Source organism: Gadus chalcogrammus, unplaced genomic scaffold, assembly GCF_026213295.1.
Source record: "Gadus chalcogrammus isolate NIFS_2021 unplaced genomic scaffold, NIFS_Gcha_1.0 GACHA116, whole genome shotgun sequence".
Taxonomy (NCBI): domain Eukaryota; kingdom Metazoa; phylum Chordata; class Actinopteri; order Gadiformes; family Gadidae; genus Gadus; species Gadus chalcogrammus.
In genome coordinates, this window is record NW_026613551.1 from 75,364 (window position 1) to 99,845 (window position 24,482).

Genomic DNA, 24,482 nt, shown 5'->3' on the forward strand with positions numbered 1-24,482 from the left:
ACATGAGGGGTAACACCTTCGTTTTTATCAAATGAAACATAAGGGGTAAAAATTTCCTTTTTCATTGGTCGTCATGAAAAAAACATATGGGGTAACACTGTCGATATTTATCCATTAAAACATAGGGGGTAACACTGTCGTTTTTATCAAATGAAACATGAGGGGTGACACTGTTGTTTTTTATAGGTCGTCAGGAAAAAAAACATAAGGGGTAACACTGTTGTTTTTTTATCGGTCGTCATGAATAAAAACATAAGGGGTAACACTGTTGTTTTTTATTGGTCGTCAGGAAAAAAAACATAAGGGGTAACACTGTTGTTTTTTTATCGGTCGTCATGAATAAAAACATAAGGGGTAACACCATACCTGCCAACATTTGACTAGCAAAATCCGGGAGATTTCGGCGGCGGGGGGCGGGGCCGGTGGTGGGGAGCAAGGATGACAGAGGTGGTTACAAATGTTGGTTTTAAGGGATGTTGTGCATATAAGTAGCTATTTATCGACAACATATTCATCATGTAGTCTTCAGTATATAAATAAATACACAATAACTGTATTCATTAACAAAAAACGTATTTTTTTATGTATCATTATGTATTCACAATGAATTAATTGACAATCACTTATTTATTAACTAACTATTACAATAACTTATAAAATTAATGACACAACAAAATCATTCTCATGAACATAACAGAAACAATTAGTGTTTCATGCACAAGTCTTAAAACTATTACTGTTTTGTTTATTAACCAAAAAAATGTTTTATGTATTATTATTTATGTATTCACAATCACTTATTAATTATTATAACAACTAACTTTTGCAATAACTTATTATCAATTCATTACATTGTATACAATAAAATAATTCATGAATAAATAAGCAAAATTAATTAAATTAAATAATTCATAAAAATCATCACAGAAACAGTTGATGTACATTGCAGAGGTCTTAAAACTACTGTTTAGTGTTATATATATAGTGGCTGACTTGGCTGCCCTAAGTGTTTTTTTTGATGGGGTGTACTTCGAGGCAGGCTTAGTGAAGTTGATTTTACATGATAAAAGAGCACACAAAGTGCTGTTATTTAAACTAGTACGATTTTCTGTTACAATTTTCTTAACCATACTGAAAGTCCTCTCTGAGGAGGCATTGCTGTGTGGGATGCACAGTAATGCCTTCATCAGTCTAGCCAGCTGACTGAAGCGCTTGTCTTTCCCTACAAGGCCCCAGAATCTGTCCACTCTCTGTTCCTGAGGTAACTCCTTGCTGTCTGCAACCTGGTAGTCTGTCAGTTCCTCTCTCAGCTGATCAGGATCAAGTCCCAGTTGAGGAAACAAGCACCCTAGCCTTGACACTAACACATTTTCAAACATCCTATTAGAAGGATTTCTTACAAAATGCTTAATGTACTTAATTATTGTACAAATCTTTGCTCAGTTAGGTGACTTAAAGTCTGACAGTGCTCAATACTTTTTTGTACAAAAACATTATCATTTGAATGTTAGGCAAATGATAAAACAAGAAAGTCAACCTGTTTCAGGAGAGAGGTCTAGGCGAGAGGCTGGGTCCAGCACATCCAGGTCTTGAAGCAAAGGAGAATCAAGGGGGAAGGCCTTGAGCATCTTCCTTATGGCTTCCACGTAGAAGTCCCTGACTGTCCTAAAAACACAATAGTGACAGGAGAACACAATATATTAACCAGGAATCCCAGAGAAATACAAATTAAGCATGAAGGCGTCATAACTGAAGCTATAACTTACTGATAGATTTTGGTCATTGTGACCGATGGTAGTTCCTCTTTCTCAAGGAATGCTCTGGCCTCAGCTCCAATGAAAAGATCTTCATTTTTCAGCTGGTGTTCCTGACCGAGTGACACCTCTCTGACTGGGATATTCGCTATGGCTCTGGCTGGGAGAATGTAGCCCAAATACCTCTTCACCAGTCTAGTCATCTCGTTGTGGAGTTTGTGTATCAGCACCCCCTCTCCCTTTTGGTAAAAAATGGGTAACATGGGTAAAAATGTAATGTGAAAAAACTATTTCATGTATATATAATGCTAGGTGTTCAACATTCATCCTACCTACCTGGAAGGCAGTGTTGAATGCAACCAATGGCTTGAGAGCAGCACTCAGAAAAAGAAAATCAAACTTCATCTCAGGATCATTGAGGTAGCCTGCCAGATCCCTAACTTTAACACTAGTCTCGTCCTCGTAGCTGTTAAAGTAGGCCTGAAGAGCAGGCCACTGATTTAACATTCTCAGAATGCACGTGTGGAGGCTGAGCCATCTTGTTGAACAGTATCTTAATAGCTTCAGTTTGTCTGTGTCGGTGAACTCCACAAACTCCTTGTAGAGTTCATTTCTCTTTGCGCTATACCCGGAAACACAAACAAACAAACAAATATGGACAATAGTAAGAAAAGTTCAAAATGTGATGATGAAATAGCCTAGTAAAGATAAACCATTACATGAAATACTCCAGGTAAAATTACCAAGAATAGGCTGTCAAACTTTTTTTTATTAACTCACCTTTTATCAAAGTGGGAGTATACCCCGACCAACAACTGTTCCACTGGGGCCTTCATGGCCTTGATGCCGCAGCCTGTGGCAAGTTGGGCGAGGTGGCAAACACAGCCCACATCCTGGATGTGAGGCTGCTTTGCTTTCAATTTTGTGATAACTGAATTGTGCCTTCCCTTCATAACATTGCAGTTATCCGAGTTGAAGGCCACCAGGTTATCCCATGTTATTCCTCTGGTTCTGTCATTAGACAAATGCATTTGTTGAAAACATAGGATGAAATTGAACATAGGAGGAAATTGAACTGAGCCTTAAGTGCATTAAACATCATTCCCTTGCTGAACTTTTAACTTTCAGTGACAATAAAGATGAATCTGATGTTATCTAAATCGGCAATAAACTTACGTTAAAGAGGTTGCCAGCTTCTCAAAAATGCTGTCTGCTGTTCCAACATTGCAGACTGGCAAATCAATAAATTTAGTGACCACCTCAAGACTATCTTCATCATATAGACGAGCCAAAATAACGAGCTCCTTCTCTTTCTGAAGTGTTGTTGATTCATCACACAGCAGACCAAATGGCTGGGTCTGGCAGGTGGCTGTCACCTCATCATTTAGCTCTGGGGCAATGGCACCTAAAAAAAAGAAATAAGTAACAGTGACTTTTCAATACTACTGTTTTGTTTTAATTATGCTGCTGCTTTGGGTCTATCGCTGCACCTGGCCCGTGGGTATTGCTGGGGACATTAGACTTTTCTACGTCAATCTAAATAGACTGAAGGTGGAATATGTGCGCGGGACGAGGGGGCGTGGCAGCAGCTGTTAGTGATCCACCCTGACAACGAGGGCGAGCCGGCCGTCACAAACATGGAAAGAAGGGGGCACGGGACTGTAAAATGTTTTAGGAGCCACTTACTTAACTGCCTAACGCCACTGACTAGGGCCCGTTGTTGTGACTACGTTACGCCACTGAACCAATAAATACAAGAAATACACCACAGTTTTATGGAAATTGTGAGAAAAAAAAAAATAACTTACCTTTTAGGAGTTGTGTTGTCTTCGTTCTCCCAGACGAATATTTTTTGGCAATTGTGGAGTCAGGGAACATCGATGCCACAGTTGCTGAATATTCGTCACAAAACGAAAACGAGAGGTTGTTTTTGGCAACCAACATTGCCATTTTCAGCTCAGCCTGGAGCACTTGTTCCTGCTCGGTTTGTCCCTTAGTGATGAAACCCGTTATCGCCTGAGTGCCCTTTTGTGCCCCGGCAGCACGGACATGTTTCAGGGACTTTAAATGTTGACGGACGTCATTTTTACCGCCGTGCCCTATATTAAAATCAACCCGACACGCTTTACAAAAAGCGTGACTATTGTCCAGGTGACTATTTGATATTGAATCATACTCTTTGGTCCATTCCGACTTAAAAGTACACATATATTTAATCTTCTTCGATGGTAGGCCTACACCCGCTTCTGCCATTTTCCGTCAACTTGAAATAACTGAAATATCAACTTTGCGCGGCAATAGTCTGCGCAGAATGATCAACTGCGCAATAGAATGTAGGTTGTCAGATAGAAAATAGTGTTTATTGTGTACATAATGCGTTGATCTGTCAAGGCTGACGGATCCCCATTCAAAGTGAATGACAGGAGACTCAAGACACTTCACAAATCCTCCGAGACTTATTTTTCAGTTACAATAATGGGGTTTTTACATTGTACAGTCTCTATTTCTCGGTAACTTTCTTAAAATATAAGCAAAGAAAAGTCAAACAAACAACTTTTGTATACAAATACAAAACTGCGCTCTTGAGAAGTGACCATAGACGTGATCTGATTGGCTACAGCCTGTTCTGTCGTATTTGCTGCAAATGCATTTGATTGGCTGACGCTTGCGTTGCCTCTCAAGCTTGCGTTTGATACATGATCTGGCAACTTTACAACATTCGACACACATTTTGATTTGATTATAAATAAAATAAGTTTGGACATCGTGAAATACGGGAGTTAACCGGGAGAAATTACAAAACGGGAGGGCGGCGGGAGATGGATCAGAAAACGGGAGAAACCCGGGAAAAACGGGAGAGTTGGCAGCTCAGGGTAACACTGTTGTCTTTGTCAATAAAATATAAGGGGATAGATAGATAGATAGATAGATAGATAGATAGATAGATAGATAGATAGATAGATAGATAGATAGATAGATAGATAGATAGATAGATAGATAGATAGATAGATAGATAGATAGATAAATACTTTAATAATACATAATGGGTAACGTTGTCATTAAAAAAACATTTGAAAAAAAAAAAGAATAGTTCTGGTCAAATAAAATATAAGGGGTAACACTGTTGTTTTTCATCAGTCATCATGGGAAAAAACATAAGGGGTAACACTGTCGTTTTTATCAAATGAAACGTAAAGGGTAACACTTTTTTATCTGTCGTCATGAAAAACCCATAAGGGGTAACATTGTCGAAATGTATTGAATAAAACATAGGGGGTAACATGGGTGTTGATTTCAGGAGGGACTTGTCCCCAGTTGATCTAGATAGAATGACCATCTCAAACTGTGTGTGTGTGTGTGTGTGTGTGTGTGTGTGTGTGTGTGTGTGTGTGTGTGTGTGTGTGTGTGTGTGTGTGTGTGTGTGTGTGTGTGTGTGTGTGTGTGTGTGTGTGTGTGTGTGTGTGTGTGTGTGTGTGTGTGTGTGTGTGTGCATTTATCTTTTGAGTTTTATACGTCACCATAATCACGAAACATTGACTGAGCGTCTCTCTCACCGTCTCTGACAGCAGACAGGGCCCCGAGAAAGGACCTGTCCCAGGTATTGGGGAACGTGAGGGTCCGGGTGAGCAGAGGGTTGAAACACATACCATCGCCCTGACGGATCAGGAGGAGGTGAAGCCTTTCAGGCCCTTCAGGACGGAACCCCTTCAGACACATTAAGATGGCCTGGGCCGAAACCAAAGCCGTCATCACCACCGACGCCCCCTGAACAACCCTGAACATCAAGATTTAGTCGTTGAGGCTGAGAAGGAGGGGGAAGCCACACAGAAGGCTGAGGGGAAGGGCCTCAGGCCTCGGTTGAAGAATGACACTCTCAAACTTGTGTTTGAGTATCAATAGAATTGATCAGAGACAAACTAATGACTAGTCTTTCTTGGCCCCACTGTGAGTGTTGATGCAAATGTTTGGGTATAAAACATGAATAGATTTGGAAACAGCTGATGGACTTGGGAGAACAAATTTCAAATGGTGACTTTGTAAACACGACTGTGTTATTGTCAACTTTTTGTATTAAAGTAATATTCTTATTTCAGTGGTTTCCATTTGAGTTATTAAAAGGCCTATTCGGTAGATTGCAATAAAAACAAATCCAGTTGCCTGCGACGACGAATCAACATCAGGTACCACCTCTGGCCGGTCGGAACCCGACGGGCCGCTGTGACATCACCGCCTCTATATAAGTCCCCGCTCCTCAGTCCAGTCCTCAGTGGTGATCAGAGCAACGACTGAGCTGCATATCAATTACCAGCGACAGCAACAAACTGAGAGATCCACTATGGTGAGGAAGAGACAGGAAGAGAGACAGGAGGGAGACCAGGAGACCCTGTGTGGGGACCCCTCGTCGCCCCCCGGAGAACAGCGTCCGGCACAGGTGAGGAAGGAGAGGACACCACGCCAACCGCACACGCACACTTTGAGTCTGCAGACGCACATTTGTATTCTGTAAAAACTTGTGGTTGTACATGATTATATTAAGTTGGGGTCCAACTGACTTTCTTTAAAGAAGTGCAGGCAACACACACCCACACACATACACTCACACACACACACACACACCCCCACACCCCCACACACACACACTCAAATACACACATACGATTGTACACATTTAATATCAGTGCTTTATAAAAAATATATATGATACATATGTATATGATCTATAAATACGTTTATGCATGTTTTTCTTGAACTTTTCTATTCGAAAAAACATCAAAATTATTGATTTATGCTTCAGCGGTTTGCCACGGAGCCCGGTCGGGTACAGCCCGAACAAACTACGTGGCACCCCCCCTCTCTTCATCCCATGGGCCCACCACCTGTGGGAAGACCCGTTGGGGTCGGGTGCGCAGCCACATGGGTGGCAGCGAAGGTCAGGGGTCTCGACGGACCAGACCCGGGCGGCAGAAGCTGGCTCTGGGGACGTGGAACGTCACCTCGCTGTGGGGAAAGGAACCGGAGCTTGTGAGGGAGGTGGAGCGCTATCAGTTAGATCTGGTGGGGCTTACCTCCACGCACAGTCTCAGCTCTGGTACCGTACTCCTGGATAAGGGTTGGACTCTATTTTTCTCCGGAGTTGCCGAGGGCGTGAGGCGCCGGGCGGGTGTGGGGATACTCATAAATCCCCGGCTGAGCGCCGCGGTGTTGGAGTTTACCCCGGTAGACGAGAGGGTCGCCTCCCTGCGCCTAAGGGTTGTAGGGGGGAAAACTCTGACTGTTGTTTGTGCGTATGCACCAAACAGCAGCTCAGAGTACTCGGCCTTCTTGGAGACCCTGAATGGAGTCCTGTATGGGGCTCCAGTAGGGGACTCCGTAGTTCTGCTGGGAGACTTCAACGCCCACGTGGGCAACGATGGAGACACCTGGAGAGGCGTGGTGGGGAGGAACGGCCTCCCTGATCTAAACCCGAGCGGTCGTTGGTTATTGGATTTCTGTGCTAGTCATGGATTATCCATAACAAACACCATGTTCGAACATAAGGGTGCTCATAAGTGTACCTGGTACCAGAGTACCCTAGGCCGAAGATCGATGATCGATTTCGTGATCGTGTCATCTGATCTGAGGCCGCATGTTTTGGACACTCGGGTAAAGAGAGGGGCGGAACTGTCAACCGACCACCATCTGGTTGTGAGTTGGATCAGGGAATGGGGGAAATTTCCGGATAGACCTGGTAAGCCCAAACGAGTAGTGCGGGTGAACTGGGAACGTCTGGAGGAGGCCCCCGTCCTAGGTATCTTCAACTCACACCTCCGGCGGAGCTTTTCTGACATTCCTGTGGAGGTTGGGGGCATTGAGCCGGAGTGGGCGGTGTTCAAAGCCTCCATTGCTGAAGCTGCGGTGGCTAGCTGTGGCCTCAGGGTCTTAGGCTCCTCAAGGGGCGGTAACCCTCGGACACCGTGGTGGACACCCCTTCCGGGATATGATATCCTGGAGGACTCCTGACTCGGTTGCAGGGTACCGACAGGCTCGAAGGGCTGCAGCGGCTGCCGTGTCGGAGGCTAAGCAGCGGGTGTGGGAGAAGTTCGGAGAGGCCATGGAGAAGGACTTTCGGTCGGCACCAAAGTGTTTCTGGAAGACTATCCGGCACCTCAGGAGGGGGAAACGGGGAACCATCCAAGCTGTGTACAGTAAGGATGGGACTCTGTTGACCTCAACTGAGGAGGTCGTCGGACGTTGGAAGGAACACTTTGAGGAACTCCTGAATCCGAATAACACGCCCTCTATGTTGGAGGCAGAGCTCGAGGTTGATGGTGTTTCGTCGTCAATTTCCCTGGTGGAGGTCACTGAGGTCGTCAAACATCTCCGCAGTGGCAAAGCCCCAGGGATTGATGAGATCCAGCCAGAAATGCTAAAGGCTCTGGGTGTTGAGGGGCTGTCATGGTTGACATGCCTATTCAACATCGCGTGGGAGTCGGGTACAGTGCCAAAGGAGTGGCAAACCGGGGTGGTGGTTCCCCTGTTCAAAAAGGGGGACCAGAGAGTGTGTGCCAATTACCGGGGTATCACACTTCTCAGCCTCCCTGGTAAAGTCTACTCCAAGGTGCTGGAAAGGAGGGTTCGGCCGATCGTCGAACCTCAGATTGAAGAGGAACAATGCGGTTTTCGCCCCGGACGTGGAACTACGGACCAGCTCTTTACTCTCGCAAGGATCCTGGAGGGGGCCTGGGAGTATGCCCATCCGGTCTACATGTGTTTTGTGGATCTGGAGAAGGCGTATGACCGGGTCCCCCGGGAGAAACTGTGGGAGGTGCTGCGGGAGTATGGGGTAAGGGGGTCTATCCTCAGGGCCATCCAATCTTTGTACTCCCAAAGCGAGAGCTGTGTTCGTGTTCTCGGCAGCCAGTCAGTTTCGTTCTCAGTGGGTGCTGGTCTCCGCCAGGGCTGCGCCTTGTCACCAATCCTGTTTGTGATATACATGGACAGGATATCGAGGCGTAGTCGTGGTGGGGAGGGGTTGCAGTTCGGTGGTCTGAGGATCTCGTCACTGCTTTTTGCAGATGATGTGGTCCTCATTGGATCATCGGCCTGTGACCTTCAGCACTCACTGGATCGGCTAGCGGCCGAGTGTGAAGCGGCTGGGATGAGGATCAGCACCGCAAAATCTGAGGCCATGACTCTTAGCAGGAAACCGGTGGATTGCTTACTCCGGGTAGGAAATGAGTCCTTAGCCCAAGTGAAGGAGTTCAAGTACCTCGGGGTCTTGTTCGCGAGTGAGGGTACTATGGAGCGTGAGATTGGCCGGAGAATCGGAGCAGCGGGGGCGGTATTGCGTTCGCTTTACCGCACCGTTGTAACGAAAAGAGAGCTGAGCCGCAAGGCAAAGCTCTCGATCTACCGGTCGATCTTCGTTCCTATCCTCACCTATGGTCATGAGGGCTGGGTGATGACCGAAAGGACGAGATCGCGGGTACAAGCGGCCGAGATGAGTTTTCTCAGAAGGGTGGCTGGCGTCTCCCTTAGGGATAGGGTGAGAAGCTCAGCCATCCGTGAGGAACTCGGATTAGAGCCGCTGCTCCTTTACTTAGAAAGGAGTCAGCTGAGGTGGTTCGGGCATCTGGTAAGGATGCCCACTGGGCGCCTTCCTTGGGAGGTGTTTCAGGCACGTCCAGTGGGGAGGAGACCTCGGGGAAGACCCAGGACTAGGTGGAGAGATTATATCTCAACACTGGCCTGGGAACGCCTCGGGATCCCCCCGTCAGAGCTGGTCAATGTGGCCCGGGAAAGGGAAGTCTGGGGCCCCCTGCTTGAGCTGCTCCCCCCGCGACCCGACCCCGGATAAGCGGATGACGATGAGGATGAGGCTTCAGCATATTTTTGCCATTTTCAAAAGAATGTATACCCAAACATTCCGTCCCCGTGACGACGTCCCCTTGACGACGTCCCCGTGACGACGTCACCGCGGCGGCCCTCTGACATCACGGGGCCACGCTCCTCGATATAAGATAATAATAACAACTAGAAAATGCATTTCCTGCAGAAAATTAGTGTTTTAGTGCAAAGTGAGTTTGAAAATATTATGAAAAGCGCTGTGCTGTATCTGAAACGTGCCGGATGGCCGTAGCGCGGCGAACTCTGTAGGGATTGTGCTTTGCGGGTTTGTTTATCGGCGTTGCTATGGTTACCTAAATTATTATAAGCAACTGAAAACGATGCCGGTTTGAAACTAAAACTGTGACTTTGGAGAAAGTATAAATGCTATTGAAATTCCGTTGGGATAGTATTGAAGATACAAGTGTATAGATTTGTTTAATGGTTTGACCGATGATAAACGGTTGAAAAAGGATTGAGTTACGAAGTTATAAGAAGTAGGTGTATCAGAATGGGCATTGACGTCTTCAATGAAAACAGCTGAAAACGAAGCGGTATGAAACTAAAAGTGTGATTCTGAACAAAGTTTAAATGATATCGAAATTCCGTTTAGATATTATGGAAGATACAAGTGTGTAGATTTGTTAAATGGTTTGAACGAAGATAAACGGAGATAAACGGCCCATTGACTCCCATGTTATAAAAAATAATTAAAAGTAGAATATCTCAAAAAGTATAAAATATTTTCAAAATCTGAAGAGAAACGCGCGATTCCAAGCTATTCTGAATATTTAAAAATTTGAATGGAGTCTCTAGGTGAAAAATTGAGGAAGGAGATAGGTCCCAAAGTTTGTAGAGAATAATAAAGAAAGAATAAAACTTATGAAGAACAATAGTTGAGCGCTGCATTCAGCACTCAACTAATAACCTTTATTTATGCATTGCTTTTCTAAACAGAGCTACAAAGTGCTTTACAAATAAAAAAAAGACAGCAAAACAACCAAACAAAAATGTGTTTGACCCGAAGGGTTCCTGATGGCGTGTGTTTGTGTCCTAGGTGGTGATCAGATGGATGGAGACAAATGAAGAGGCGAATGACCCGGACCAAGGCCAGACCCCCCCGGACCACGGCCAGACCGCCCCGGACCAAGGCCAGACCCCCCCGGACCAAGGCCAGACCGCCCCGGACCGAGACGAGACCGCCCCGGACCGAGGCCAGACCGCCCCGGACCAAGGCCAGACCCCAGATGAACCTGGTGAGTTTGCTGCAGTTTTTTTAATCTGTTCGTGTCTGTGTTTGTACCTGCGTGTGTGTGTGTGTGTGTGTGTGTGTGTGTGTGTGTGTGTGTGTGTGTGTGTGTGTGTGTGTGTGTGTGTGTGTGTGTGTGTGTGTGTGTGTGGGTGTGTGTGTGGGTGTGGGTGTGTGTGTGTGTTAGAGCCCGACAAATATATCGGTGGTCCGATATTATCGGCTGATATTAGGCATTTTCCAAACTATCGGTATCGGCCGATTAATAAATATTAAAAAAAATAAAAATATACATATTGTTTTTAGTTATTGTGGTTTGTTCAACGGACATTGATTTTCTTATCTTAAGTTTGTATTTTTATACATTTTATTTATGAGAAATTTAATGAATTTCGATTTTGACTTTTCTGTTTTGAAAATAAAACAAGATTAATTAATATTAAAAAAAATAAAATATGTATATGTTTTTGTAGTTATTGTGTTTTTGTTCAAAGGACATTGATTTTCATATCTTAAGTTTGTAATACATTTTATTTATGACAAATTTGATACATTTTGATTTTGACTTTTCTATTGTGACGATAAAAGAATAAAATAAAGTTTATTTTTAAACTGCATTACCTCATTATTTTAGTGAGGACTCATTAATAACTACAAATAACCAATGTTAGGGAAATCCGTTTATGTTTTGTTACGCGTTTCTGGAATTCCAGAAACATATATTTATACCTTTATCGGTCGGCCTCTAATGTGTGTGTGTGTGTGCGCGCGCGCGATTACGTGCGTGCTGTATTGCATGCATTTATCTTTTGAGTTTTATGTGTCAATATATTCACGAAACATTGACTGAGCGACTCACTGTCTCCGACAGCAGACAGGGCCCTCAGAAAGGACCTGTCCCAGGTCACGGGGAACACGAGGACCCGGTTGAGGGGACTCAGGGAGCTCTGGGCTGAGACCCTTACCATCGCCCTGCTGGATCAGGAGGAGGAGAAGCCTTTGGGCCGCCCTTCAGGCCTGAACCCCTTCCCTGGCCAGACCGCCCCGGACCGAGGCCAGACCGCCCCGGACCACGGCCAAACCGCCCTGGACCGAGGCCAGACCGCCCCGGACCAAGGCCAGACCCCCGATGAACCTGGTGAGTTCGCTGCAGTTTTTAGAGCCTGACAAATATATCGGCGATCCGACATTATCGGCCAATATTAGACATTCTCCAAACTATCGGTATCGGCCGATTAATTAATAAAAAAATTTAGTCATTGTGGTTTTTTGTTCAAAGGACATTGATTATCATACCTTAAGTTTGTATTTTTATACATTTTATATATGAGAAATTTAATAAATTTAGATTTTGACTTTTCTATTGTGACAATAAAATAACAAAATAAAGTTTATTTTTGAACTGCATTACCTTATTATTTTAGTGAGGACTCATAAAGGACTCCAAATAACCAATGTTAGGTAAATCTGTTTATGTTTTAATACGCGTTTCTGGATTTCCCTTTTTTTATATATATCGTCCGATATATCGGAATATCGGATTTATAAATCACCAAATATTTTTATCGGTAACGGCCTTAAAAATCCCTTATCGGTCGGGCTCTAGTGTGTGTCTGTGTGTGTGTGTGTGTGCACAGCAAAATCGCCAGTGTCAATTCAACTCCCATAGTGTTAAATTCAACACTTTTCCAGTGTTTATATAATCCTCACTGGTTCTGAGTTAAATCAACACTTTGCAAAGTGTTAATATTTTAACTACATTGTGGTGTTAAAAATCTAACACTCTAAGTGTTAATTTCTACACTGTACTGTGTTAACTCTTTTCACTGGGAGTGATATTTCATAACACTTGTGGTGTTGTTTAGGACACTTTTAAGTGTTCACTATAACACTGGATAAGGTTAACTCTTTTCACTGGGAGTGTTACTTCATAACATCCATGGTGTTATTTATAACAATTTTAAGTGTTCATTTTCACACTGAATTGTGTTAACTCTTTTTCACTAACAGTGTTACTTTATAACATTTACAGTGTTATTGTATGAGACTTTAGAGTGCTCTATGAGTTTTTAAATTCTAATCTGTATTTAGTGTCTAATACTTATAGCACATTGAAGTGCAATTGTGTTACTATCAGTGAAAAAAAAAACAGAAAGCTGATGACATTACATTCACATTATTTTAATACATTCCATTCACATTACAATTTTAATACATTCTAAGCACCATCGAAACATTGTACTTTTACAAATAAAATAATGGCACAATGTAAAGTCCATTGTCATTGCCATAAGAACTTTGTAAATCAAAGGGCTTGTAAATTTCAATAGAATCTGCTCTAATAACATTGTTTTCATCGGTTTCAAAGACTTGATAGGCATGGCAATGCTCATTGAACTTTTCAACAAAAAGCTTGTTAACTAAAAAGAAGGTGACACTATTGACCAAAACAATTTTTTTTATACTACAAAACACAGGCATGTCATGTTTCGAACCACAGCAAATGACCAATCCTGCTCTGTATTCGGTCCCATTAATAATAACCCAGTTAGCAGAGAAAGTGTCTTCTGCAGCAGGCAAGCCTTGGGTGATCATTTCCTCATCTTCAACATTGAACAATTTTAAGGGCCCATATTCAACATTGTTAAAAGGACATGTCTCCCACTTGTATGCTATTGATGCTTGGTGTTTTTTGGCAAGTGACACTGTAATGTTTTTAAAGTTTTTAAGGGTGTTTATACCCTATGTTTAGCCTCACCTCTCATACCCCATACATGTATTAAGGGTCCAATTTTCCAGTAGGGTAGTGCAACATAAAGTGGTGTTTGGGAATCAGGTTTCTCCCTGGATATAACTGTTTGAACAAGTAATGGTGTTCCATTATTAAATGCTTTAGATGCACAGTCATGCCAATTGAAACTGATGGAGAGAAAATGATGATAATTATTTGTAGTAAAAGCAATAGCAAGGTCCAGTTCTGATTTCCTTCTGGCACAATGTCACCAAAAATTAAAGGAACGTTTCTTATTAGACAAAGAGTCTGAATGGAGTTGAGGCCTATACTATTGCCAGGACTGTCCAAGTTCACCCTTGTTGGACGATTTTTGCGCTCTGAGTAGCCATAATCAAAAGCATAGATCCGTGACAAAAGAGCAGGTTTTGGCAGAAAATTGTCTGAAAGATTTTCCAAGAGCAACTTTATCTCATACTGTGCCACCCCTTCAAGAATGTCGTGCATTATGTCTGGCAAACATGAAAGAACTGTAAACTGTTCAGTGTTGAATTCTTTTTTAATCCAAACACATGCAGCTTTTGAGGATCGGATTGCAACTCTCTGCAGTGCATTTCAAAAAGCTCTTTCCCTCGTAAGACTATCTTTGGATCATCCTCAGTATACACACTCTGCGCATCTTCTTTTGAAATTAAACACAAACGACAGTAGTGACGTCCACTGAAAGACTCTACAAAACCCAAAATTGTGTGCATCCCCAAGTTGTCCCCAGTTATCTGACATATAGTGCCATGGACCTTTTCAGATGAGAAGGGTAAATCAATGCCATGACGCTCCAATAATTTTATGTCATCAATCAGTGGCTGTAAAATAGGATCAAAGCCATGTTTTTTCACATCTTCTGCATGAAACAATGAAACCAAATGAATGTTCATCAATGCAGAATTTTACTTTGGAGGCAGATTTCTGAGGACAAAGTTCATTGCACTAATTTTGTGAACCCCACGTTTGGAACCAAGTGGATTAGCTGTCTCAAAGTCATCGTAAAACAGTTGAATTTGCAAAGAGATTGGTTGTTTTGAAAACAATGGATGAGACTTAAAATAACTTCCATCACAGAAGTCATCATATCGGTCTTCTTTTGATACACCTGGTTTAGCCAGCAGCTCGCAAATATAAGTATTGCGGCAGATAAATTTGATGGTTTCCAAAATTGGAATGTACACAAAAGTGTCTTTCACTGGTACCTGGTCATAAGTTCCTGTATTTTTATTTAACCTTGTATCATAACGAATTCCTAAAGTTCTTTCCACTGGCTCGACAATTCCCCATTTTGCACTGAAATATGTCTTTCTTTTAGCTTCTGTATCAAAGCCCTCAACTGGGTTGTCAAAAGTCTCAAGACATTTTTCCAATGTAGACCTTACAGGATTATCTTTTGGCACAACGGAGAGTACTTTTTGCTTAAACTGACAGTGCAGTCCATCAGCAAATTCTTCCAAATCATTAACAAGTGATGTCACAAAACTATTTGCCAAATCACTACCACTGAGTTTACCAACAATAGTAGTTAAAATGGATTTCGTTTTCTCTTCCATTCTTTGACCAGATCCATTGTTTTCAGAACAACCAGCCTCAAGGCTCTGTGTGACACTTGTTTCCGCAACTTCATCCTGAATGAAAAAATCATCCTGAAATGACTCTGAGGTTTCTGCATCACCACTTTGACAACAATCTTCATTATGAACACTATTTAAATGTTTTTTAAAACCAGAAAATGACGTGAACTGATGCCTACAACTTTCTTGTGAACAAGCCAACTTAAATTTGGTGCTTGGATAAAAACTGTGGCCTAGTCGCAAATGACTTATCAAAGCCTGACTGCTGATATGCAGCGATTGACAGATGAAACATTTAAACATTGTTCTCATTCAAAATTGTAGCACGCAACTCACGAACACGCGGTGACTCGTCTGTTGAGGTAGCGTCAATGTTGAAAATGGTAGTCTGCACAAAACTGTAGAAATGAACCAGAGACTCGTCGTAATTTAAGTTGAACGCGTAGTGGGATTTGAAAAGTTCATCAAAAGCACCCAGTGAGCTGGTGGCTTGGCAGGGGATGAGTTGTTTGTCCACTGCGATGTAAAAGGTGTCAATCCTGCTCTGGGTTCGGCCGACTGCAAGGATGTATGGTTTGCCATCTCTTTCTTGCAGGTGTTCATCGATGCTGCAGCATGACTAAAAACAAATAAGATACAAAAAAAAAAAACACATACACTGTTCAGTAATGCCGAGTATAAATTACCCCTTTAGTTTTGAATCATGTTCCTTACTGGACTCCTGAACAATAGGCCTGTACTAAGTAAACATAGTCCACATGGAGAGGAAAAAATAGAAAGTTCAGAGCTAAAAAAGTGTCTTGTAGGACTTTAAAAAGTGAGGGAACATACAGTATTTACCTTGTGAAAGTGCACCATTTTGTCTGCTGCATCCCTTGGACTTATTTTGGTCCTCCTCTTCCGTCCAGCTGAAGGTGGCAAAAGATGAAGCAGTAGCAGCACAGAAGCCATGTCACTGTCCCAGTCTGTTTGGGGTGGAATTTATCAGACAATTTATCAAATGAGAACGTAAAAATAAATATTAGTATTGTCAAACAAACATGCAGTCAAGCGTACCATTGTCATCATTCTCTGCAAGCTTCTCTGCAGCTTTTAGCAAATGACACAGGTCAGTTGACGGAGTCAGCTGTTTGGCCTCTTTGATGACTTTTGGCTTGAATGAGGTGTCCCACTTTTCAAGCAACTTGGTGGCTGTTTCAGCACCAAACAGCAGCAGGAAGTCTTGATTGACCTGTTTATCATACAAAAGTGTTACATTTAGTCTACGTTGCACCAAATGCTGTCCTTCCTATAGCTCCCAACAGCACCCTGAAGTTTCAAAGAACAGGGATATGGGCTGATTGGCTCTAAATATTTCCTTTTATGATACAAAGAGGTAATTTTGAGCAATATGGGAAATACCAGGAGACCGGGATGACCAATGATCACATATTTAACTGCTACCATCAAAGTGAGCAAAACAATGATAAAAGACTAGAAAACTAGTTGAAAATGTAAAATGTATGACTTACTAGTCCTTTAACGTCCAAAAAACGTGGAAATGTTTTTAATAATAATAATAATAATACATTTTATTTAACAGCGCCTTTCAGGTCACTCAAGGACACTTTACAAATTTAAAACAATTTAAAACAAGGGCAAACAAATAACAAAACCATTAAAAGTGCAAGTAAAAAACATGACAACTACAGTGAAAATGCTATCCTGAAAAGGTGGGTTTTGAGAGAGGATTTGAACTGAGGGAGGGAGTCAATATTTCGGATGTGAGGTGGGAGTGAGTTCCAGAGTTTGGGAGCAGAGCGGCTGAAAGCTCTGCTCCCCATGGTGGTGAGCCGGGCAGAGGGGACAGTGAGGTGGATGGAAGAGGAGGATCTGAGGGAGCGGGTGGAGGTGGCAGTGTGAAGGAGATCAGACAGGTAGGGAGGGGCAAGGTTGTGGATGGCTTTAAAGGTATGAAGGAGAATTTTGAAGTTGATACGGAAGTTGATTGGAAGCCAGTGGAGTTGTTCTAGGATGGGGGTGATGTGGTGGAAAGAGGGGGTTTGGGAGATGATACGGGCAGCTGAGTTCTGGACCAGTGGGAGCTTATGGAGGGATTTCTGGGGGAGACCAAAGAGGAGAGAGTTACAGTAATCAATACGGGAGGTGACAAGGCTATGTACAAGAATAGAGGTGGTGTGGGGGGTGAGGGAGGGACGGAGGCGATTTATGTTACGAAGATGGAAGTAGGCAGTGCGGGTGGTGATGTTGATATGGGATTTGAAGATAAGTGAGCCATCGAGGATGACACCCAGACTCTTCACCTGGGGGGAGGGGGAAACTATGGAGCTGTCAAATGAGAGGGAAAAACTGTCAACTTTGAGTAGAGTTGATTTAGTACCAACTAAAAGGATTTCTGTTTTATTGCTGTTAAGTGTGAGGAAGTTTGAGGTGAACCAGGTTTGTACTTCAGAGAGGCAATCTGTTAGGGATGAGGGAGGGAGGATGGAGTTGGGTTTGGTGGAGAGGTAGAGCTGGGTGTCATCCGCGTAGCAGTGAAAAAGAATATTAAATTTACGGAAAATAAGGCCAAGGGGAAGGAGGTAAGTAATGAAAAGGAGGGGACCCAGGACAGAGCCCTGGGGGACACCAGAGGAGACAGGGGAGGGTTGGGAACGGAAGGATTTGAGTTGGATGAACTGAGTGCGGTCTGTGAGATAGGAGTGAAACCAGTCAAGGGGGGTGCCTGTGATGCCGATGGAGGATAATCTATTGAGGAGGATGGTATGGGAAATTGTATCAAAGGCCGCACTCAGGTCAAGGAGGATGAGGATGGAGATTAAACCAGAATCAGCTGCAATAAGAAGGTCGTTGGTGATTTTCAGAAGGGCCGTTTCAGTGCTATGACGGGGACGGAAACCAGATTGAAACTGTTCATATAGACTGTTTTTAGATAGATGGGAATGGAGTTGAGAAGCAACGATTTTCTCAAGTATTTTGGAGACGAAAGGTAGGTTGGAAATGGGACGGAGGTTATTAAAGTTGTTGGGATCTGAACCAGGTTTTTTGAGGATTGGGGAGACAGCAGCAGTTTTGAAGGGTGAGGGAACTGAACCAGTAGTGAGAGAGGAGTGGATGATGGCAGCAATAAGAGGGAGCAGTGAGGGGAGGCAGGATATGACCAGGGCAGTAGGGAGGGGATCTAACTGGCATGTGGATGGTTTTGATTTACAGATGAGATCAGAGATAGCAGAGGGATCACGGAGATGGAAAGAGGAAAATGGCAGACTGTGGGGGAGAGGTTCAGAGGAGGGGGAAGGTGAGGGAGTGGGGCACAAGTGCTGGTGGATTTTTTCAACTTTCTGATTAAGAAACAGAAGGAGGGAGTCACACGTGTCCGAAGAGTACAGATGGGGGGGTAGGAGATCTGGGGGTTGAAGGATTTTTTTGAGGAGTGAAAAGAGTGCCTTAGAGTTGCCATGGTTGGAACAAATGAGACTGGAATAGTAAGTAGATTTGGCTGAAGCAATAGAGTCCTTATACTGTAAGATATGATTTTTGTACATGTCATGGTGGACAGTGAGACCAGTCTTATTATGGAGACGCTCAAGTTGATGTCCTTTGGACTTGATGGAGCGGAGTTCAGGGGTGAACCAAGGGGCAGAATGGGAGAACGAGACAGACCGAGTTTTAACAGGAGCGAGGGAGTTGAGAATGGTAGTGAGCGAGTTATTGTAGTGGAGAACCAGTTCATCAGGGGAGGAAGAGTAGTCCGGGTCCGGTATAGATGCGATGGTGGAGGAGAGGGAGTGAAGATTTATGGCCTTGATATTACGGAATGAGATGAGACGTGGTGGCTTGGTCGTAGAGAGGCGGAGTGTGACATTAAATGAAAGGAGGAAGTGGTCAGTGATGGGGAGTTGATCAGCTGTGCAGTTGGAGGGAGTGAGACCAGAGCAACATATTAAGTCCAGAGTATGTCCTTTAATATGGGTAGGGAAGTCGGTGAAGATGTGGTAACCAGAGCTCTCAAGGCAGGATGAGAAGTCACAGGTGAGGGGGAGAGTGGTGTTGTCCAGGTGGATATTGAAATCGCCCAGCAGAATCACATTAGGGGAAAGAGTGGAGAGATGGGCGAGTAGAACAGCAATGTCATTTAAAAACTCAGAGTGGGGCCTAGGTGGACGGTAAACAGTGGCCACAATGGTGGGAGTATGACCAGGCAGTTTACAGGCAATGCACTCAAATGAGCTGGATGCAGGGACAGAGACGGGAATCACCTTCCACTTCTCGCGATGAATTATCGCGAGACCTCTGCCGCGACCTGAGCCACGGGATGTAAACAAACCCAGGAGGGGTAGCGTCGTTGAGTTGTGAAAAGTCATTAGGCTGCTGCCACGTCTCTGTCAAACAGAAAAAGTCAAGCTTACGGTCGGTGAGGTAGTCCTGGACGAGATGGCCCTTGCTCGTGAGTGAGCGGATGTTCAGAAGCCCGAAGTTGACGGTGGAGCTGTCGTTCAGGACAGTAGCGCTAGCCGACCTGGGTAGGCTGGCTAGCAAGCTGGGGTCAACCCGGCGGCGGCCGGTGTTTCTCGGAGGACGACGAGTGGAGGACCAGAAGGATTTTATTGGTTTGGAGTTGTCAATATGGAAGTTCCGGCGGGAGCCACGGTGGATATATTTTCGTCGGGGCAGGAGAGTGTCATCCCGAGGGCGCAGCACCGCAGGTGGAGGCTCAGACAGGTGGGAACGGAGCCGGAGGAGCTCGGCAGCCGAGTACTGGAGAAGACCAGCCACGGGTCGGTGGAATATCGACAATGTAATCCAGGCAAGTGCCGACCAAAAGAGAAACTTGGCGGACAACATTTTTAACCGAGAAGCCAGGTGAGCTTACTAAACACAATAAAACAATAAAAACATCTGCAGTTCTTTGTGGGTCATGGACAAGGTCCTGGCGATGTTGGAACGTCATTTTCATCCTCTGAAATACACTTGCTTCATCAGGAGAGTGAACAAGAAATGAAATGGCCTCCTTGCAGGCATCTCCATCAAGTTGCTGAGGCAGTGTGGTTGCTGATCTTCGGCGCTTTGGCCCTTGTTCTTGAGGCACTGAGACTTCCTTCACTGGCCGTTTAGTTGTAGACCTAGTCATGGTCTTGAGGCGCCATGCTAAATATCCAGTCCCTTTCACGCCATCGTAGAAATGCTCCTATTACATTTAAACAAAGAAAATGAACATCAAATGTGATCTTACAGCATGTGCAGATGCAGCAAAATGAAACAATAGAACTATTATTATATAACAGCTTTTCTATTTTCAAGTTTATGTGCAAAATGCCCTGAGTCACTTCCGAGCAGGGCTCTATCATTGTTTTTGATTTCACATCTTAAAAATACTCCACAATTTCAAATGCAGTCATATGACAACAGTCACTATCAAAGAGACAATAGGACCAACCACACAATTGTTTTAATACTTTCACTTTATCTACTGTAGTTATTCCATGATAAAACTTCTGTGCCACTTTACCATCATTGCATAACTTACATAGCCCTTTGGAGAAAAGGGATCCTTCAGTGAAGGAAAGACAGTAATAATTCCTAGGGCATACTTCTCCTTTTGCTGACGGGAGGGAAACCTGCTATAGAGAAAAGACAACCAATGATGTTGAGTCAGTTTTACGGATCGGAGTTACAGTATACAATACAAGAATACAGTGTATGGCCCTTCATTACATTTATATTAAGCTTACCCATGTCTCTCGGTCATATCACTTGCCAATATGTTTACAAGCTGTCTCCGGGTGCGGTGGCTTAGTGAATTTTCTCCCCTGTATTCTTCAAGGATATCCTCCACCAGGCTTCCTATTCAAGGCATCTTCAACCATCTGCTCATACAAATAAGAAAATAATAATAATAATAAAAATGGTGTTCAATTCTCTCTTTTATGTCAAATGAGAGAAAACACACTCATGTTTGTAGTTAAAGGTGAAAGTTTAGAGGAATGTCAAAAAACTTGTAAAAGGACAAACATCTGGCAAGATGCAAATCAATAACTTACTTTCATTACAGGCAAGTTGGGAACCACATGCTCTGATTGGTTATAATTTCAATTCAGTATAACTCAAAAATATTTTTTACTCTCAATTACCTCTTTCGCTGCAGAACTGCCCATGTCTTCTTTACTGGATCTACTGCGGCCTGCAGGAATACCATGTTCCCTTAGGTCACTGTCGCTTGATGAAAGTGATATGGTATCCGTGAGGGAAGATGCTGTATCCGAGTAAGATGGTGTTGAATAAGCTAAAGGAGAAAAATCTTTACAAAAAGTAAATTGGTTAATTTTCATTAATCTCTTACAAGTCCATTAATAATTATACAACTATTGCCATGTTCATATTCAGACAACAATGTACACAAATATGTCAACCCTGTCCACTGCCATGCACATTGCATAAAGAAAGGTCAGTATTATCTGCATAAAGGAGCAAAAACTTGGCTCTACACTGACTGGGCTATACACTGACAACATAAGGTATTATGATAACATCTACCTTCATCTGAAATCCTTTGACGTACTGTCAGGCATAGGTCTGGATGGGCCTCCAATAACTCAAGAAAAATGTCTTCGTCAACTGCTGTGTCAGTTTCATCGAAAATTTCAAGATGAGCAGCATCCTGAAGTCCAAACTTGGTTTTGACTGTAGAAATGCAGAATGTAACCATAAAGTCACCTGAAACAGAATAAATAACTTTGCTTTTATCTTTTTTTATTATTATTTTAGGCTTACATTTATTTGGGGCAATATTATGGTCCTGCAACTTGGATTAGTAACTCTGCACTTCTTTGTGATAATGGTAGACTAAATTAAACAAGTCTGCCGCAACAGTGATACAGATTGATCATTAATTGAAGTTTTTTTTTTTTTTTTAATGAGACACAATAGTCTACTGAAGGGAAAAACGGTCTGTCTAGTTACTGGATCAGATAAAATGAGACGGAGAGGTAATAAAGTCTATCGGCACGAGGACCTTGGATTTATTAAGTAAAGTGGCAACGGTTATACAGAGTCATAAAGCGTGAGAAATCGAATATGTCTAAGTCCCTAATCAGCGCTGATGGTTCGTCCAGAGCTTCGCCTCCGTGGAAGGTCTGCTTCAGAAGAAGGTGAAGAGTCTCTGTGTGATACAGTTTTATGCTGTATCCTCCTCTCGATGAGGTGTGTGCGTTTGAGGTGTGTGTGGTTCTGTGTGTTTTTGCTTGACCTTGGCTCCCAGGCCCTGGTGTATGCAAGTGTATCTTCTTGTGTTCCTACTAACGGGGAAGAGCTCCTCAGTGTCTCCTTTGTTCTCGAAGTATCTCTTGTGTGCTCGAAGTATCTCTTGTGTGATGAATTAATGTGGCTCTCCCGTTCTTGAGGATGACTGTTGCATTGTCTGAGTGTTTACCATTTGCCTGCTTGGGAAATGGGGCCTTGGCTCTGGCCTTGACCTGACTATATTATCATGTTTGTGTTATGTGTTAAAAGTTGACTATATTGTAATGTGACTGCCATGTGATGTGCTCATCAGGCTAGGGTAGGAGTTAGCTATATTTGTAATGTACATGTGATGTACTCAGCAGGTTATTTTTCCCAACATATCCCCCTCAAGTCGTCGCAAGACGACTTTTACTCATTAGGGGTACGAGGGATAGGACTCCAGCGCGGGACTACCATTATAACACCATTAGAAATAACAGAAAGAAGGCAAAATGATCATAAAAACAAACAACCATGAGCATGGGACTAAAACAACTCGCTGGACCGGGTGTATGGGGAACCACGTGGGAGGAACGCTACCCCTGCTTCAGACATGGGTATGCCATACACACCCCACCTAGGGGGGTGGCATCCACCCCGGCCTTACATCGCGAGCAGACAATATCAACAATACTGGCAGCAGATGATACACAACAAAACCAACACCAAACCATAACAACAACAACAAAATGCAACAACAAAACTAACAGTAAACAATAACGATATAAACAAAATGCAACAACCACACAAACACTACACAATAACAATCACAGGAAAGAAATGTAACCATGAAACGTGTCCCTAAATAATAATAATAATATCAGAAAGATATGAGGTACACAACGAATGGCAATCCCCCTCAACCCATCCCTAGATGACCACACCCTAAGGATGTGAGGAGGAGTTAACTGGTCGTGTAACAATAAGCAAGCACATGCATGGGGTATCCAGGGTAGGCCCGGGGCACGGGAACAACTGAAACCACGGAATAGTCCTGAGCGTCATCACGGGCAGGTGGTCGCAAAGCGCCACCTGAGCATTAGACCCTTTTATTCAACTGCGCTCAGGACCTCATCTGATAAACGGGCAATCAAGGCCCCTGGAATCTCGCCCGTGTGTATCCCCGAGCTCCATCTAGTGGGACAGCGATATAAACAACAACATTTGCGTTCCCGGCGTCGGTTGCATAGACGCGGGCATAGATATGGGAGCGGCTAAACACAGTGAAGCGTACAGAAGCGAATACAGCCAGGGGCGCCCTCAAGCCTTAAGGGAACGGGCCGCAGCCCCTGGTGCCGGAACGCAGATCCCTGGTCCGGGCGACGTGGGTGCATCAGGTGGGAGGGGGGTGGTGCCGTTGGCGGGGACGGGAATGGGGCAGCCCACCTGGAGAGGTTACTAGCACGTCACAGGTAGGTGTCCGGCTCGGCGGGGACACAGTCGGTGGCGGGGGTTGGGAGTGTGTAGGGGAGCTCGTACTCAAAGTCAGGGGTTGCAGGGCGAGGGAGGCCATACTCACAGTCAAATTTTTCAGGCACCATCTGGTCGTCCAGGGGAAGCTCGTCCAGGCAATCCAGAAGGGGCATGAGGGGGGCTGCTTCGGAGTAGGGAGGGGGCTGTTGTTTCTCCTTTTCGAGGGCCGTGGTGATGAGGCGTGAGCAGAGGGTGCGGGCACAGGGGATGCAGCAACACCCGCAGCAGACCACAATCCCGACGAAGCAGGCCAGGGATGACAGGACGGCCATGAGAAGGCCCTTCCACTTGCCGAACATGTCGGTCATCCATTTCTCCATGGGGTTGTCGATCCCAGAGTCCTCTGCCATCTGGACGGAAAGAGCTCGAAGGCCGGCCAGGGCCCTTGTCACTGACCCGTCAGGGGCCGTGTTGTTGGGAATGAAGGTGCAGCACTGAGCCCCAAACATCGAACAGACCCCCCCTTTCTCGGCTAACAACATGTCTAGGGCTAGACGGTTTTGATACGC

General features: G+C 44.1%; 2 protein-coding genes across 2 annotated transcripts; both read right to left on the minus strand.

The window, feature by feature from the left end:
• Positions 1-1,532: 1,532 nt before the first annotated feature.
• Positions 1,533-3,163, minus strand: LOC130378916 (uncharacterized). Its single transcript, XM_056585509.1, has 5 exons — positions 2,931-3,163; positions 2,535-2,765; positions 2,091-2,376; positions 1,767-1,993; positions 1,533-1,665 (listed from the first exon to the last, which is right to left on the minus strand). The coding sequence occupies exons 2-5, from the start codon at positions 2,705-2,707 to the stop codon at positions 1,533-1,535; spliced, it is 819 nt and encodes a 272-aa protein (XP_056441484.1). The 5' UTR covers positions 2,708-2,765; positions 2,931-3,163.
• A 9,582-nt stretch (positions 3,164-12,745) lies between these two features.
• LOC130378917 (uncharacterized) lies at positions 12,746-21,374 on the minus strand. The gene is made up of 6 exons (XM_056585510.1): positions 21,341-21,374; positions 20,952-21,063; positions 20,747-20,840; positions 16,276-16,450; positions 16,060-16,184; positions 12,746-15,838 (listed from the first exon to the last, which is right to left on the minus strand). The coding sequence occupies exons 1-6, from the start codon at positions 21,372-21,374 to the stop codon at positions 15,515-15,517; spliced, it is 864 nt and encodes a 287-aa protein (XP_056441485.1). The 3' UTR covers positions 12,746-15,514.
• Positions 21,375-24,482: the final 3,108 nt, after the last annotated feature.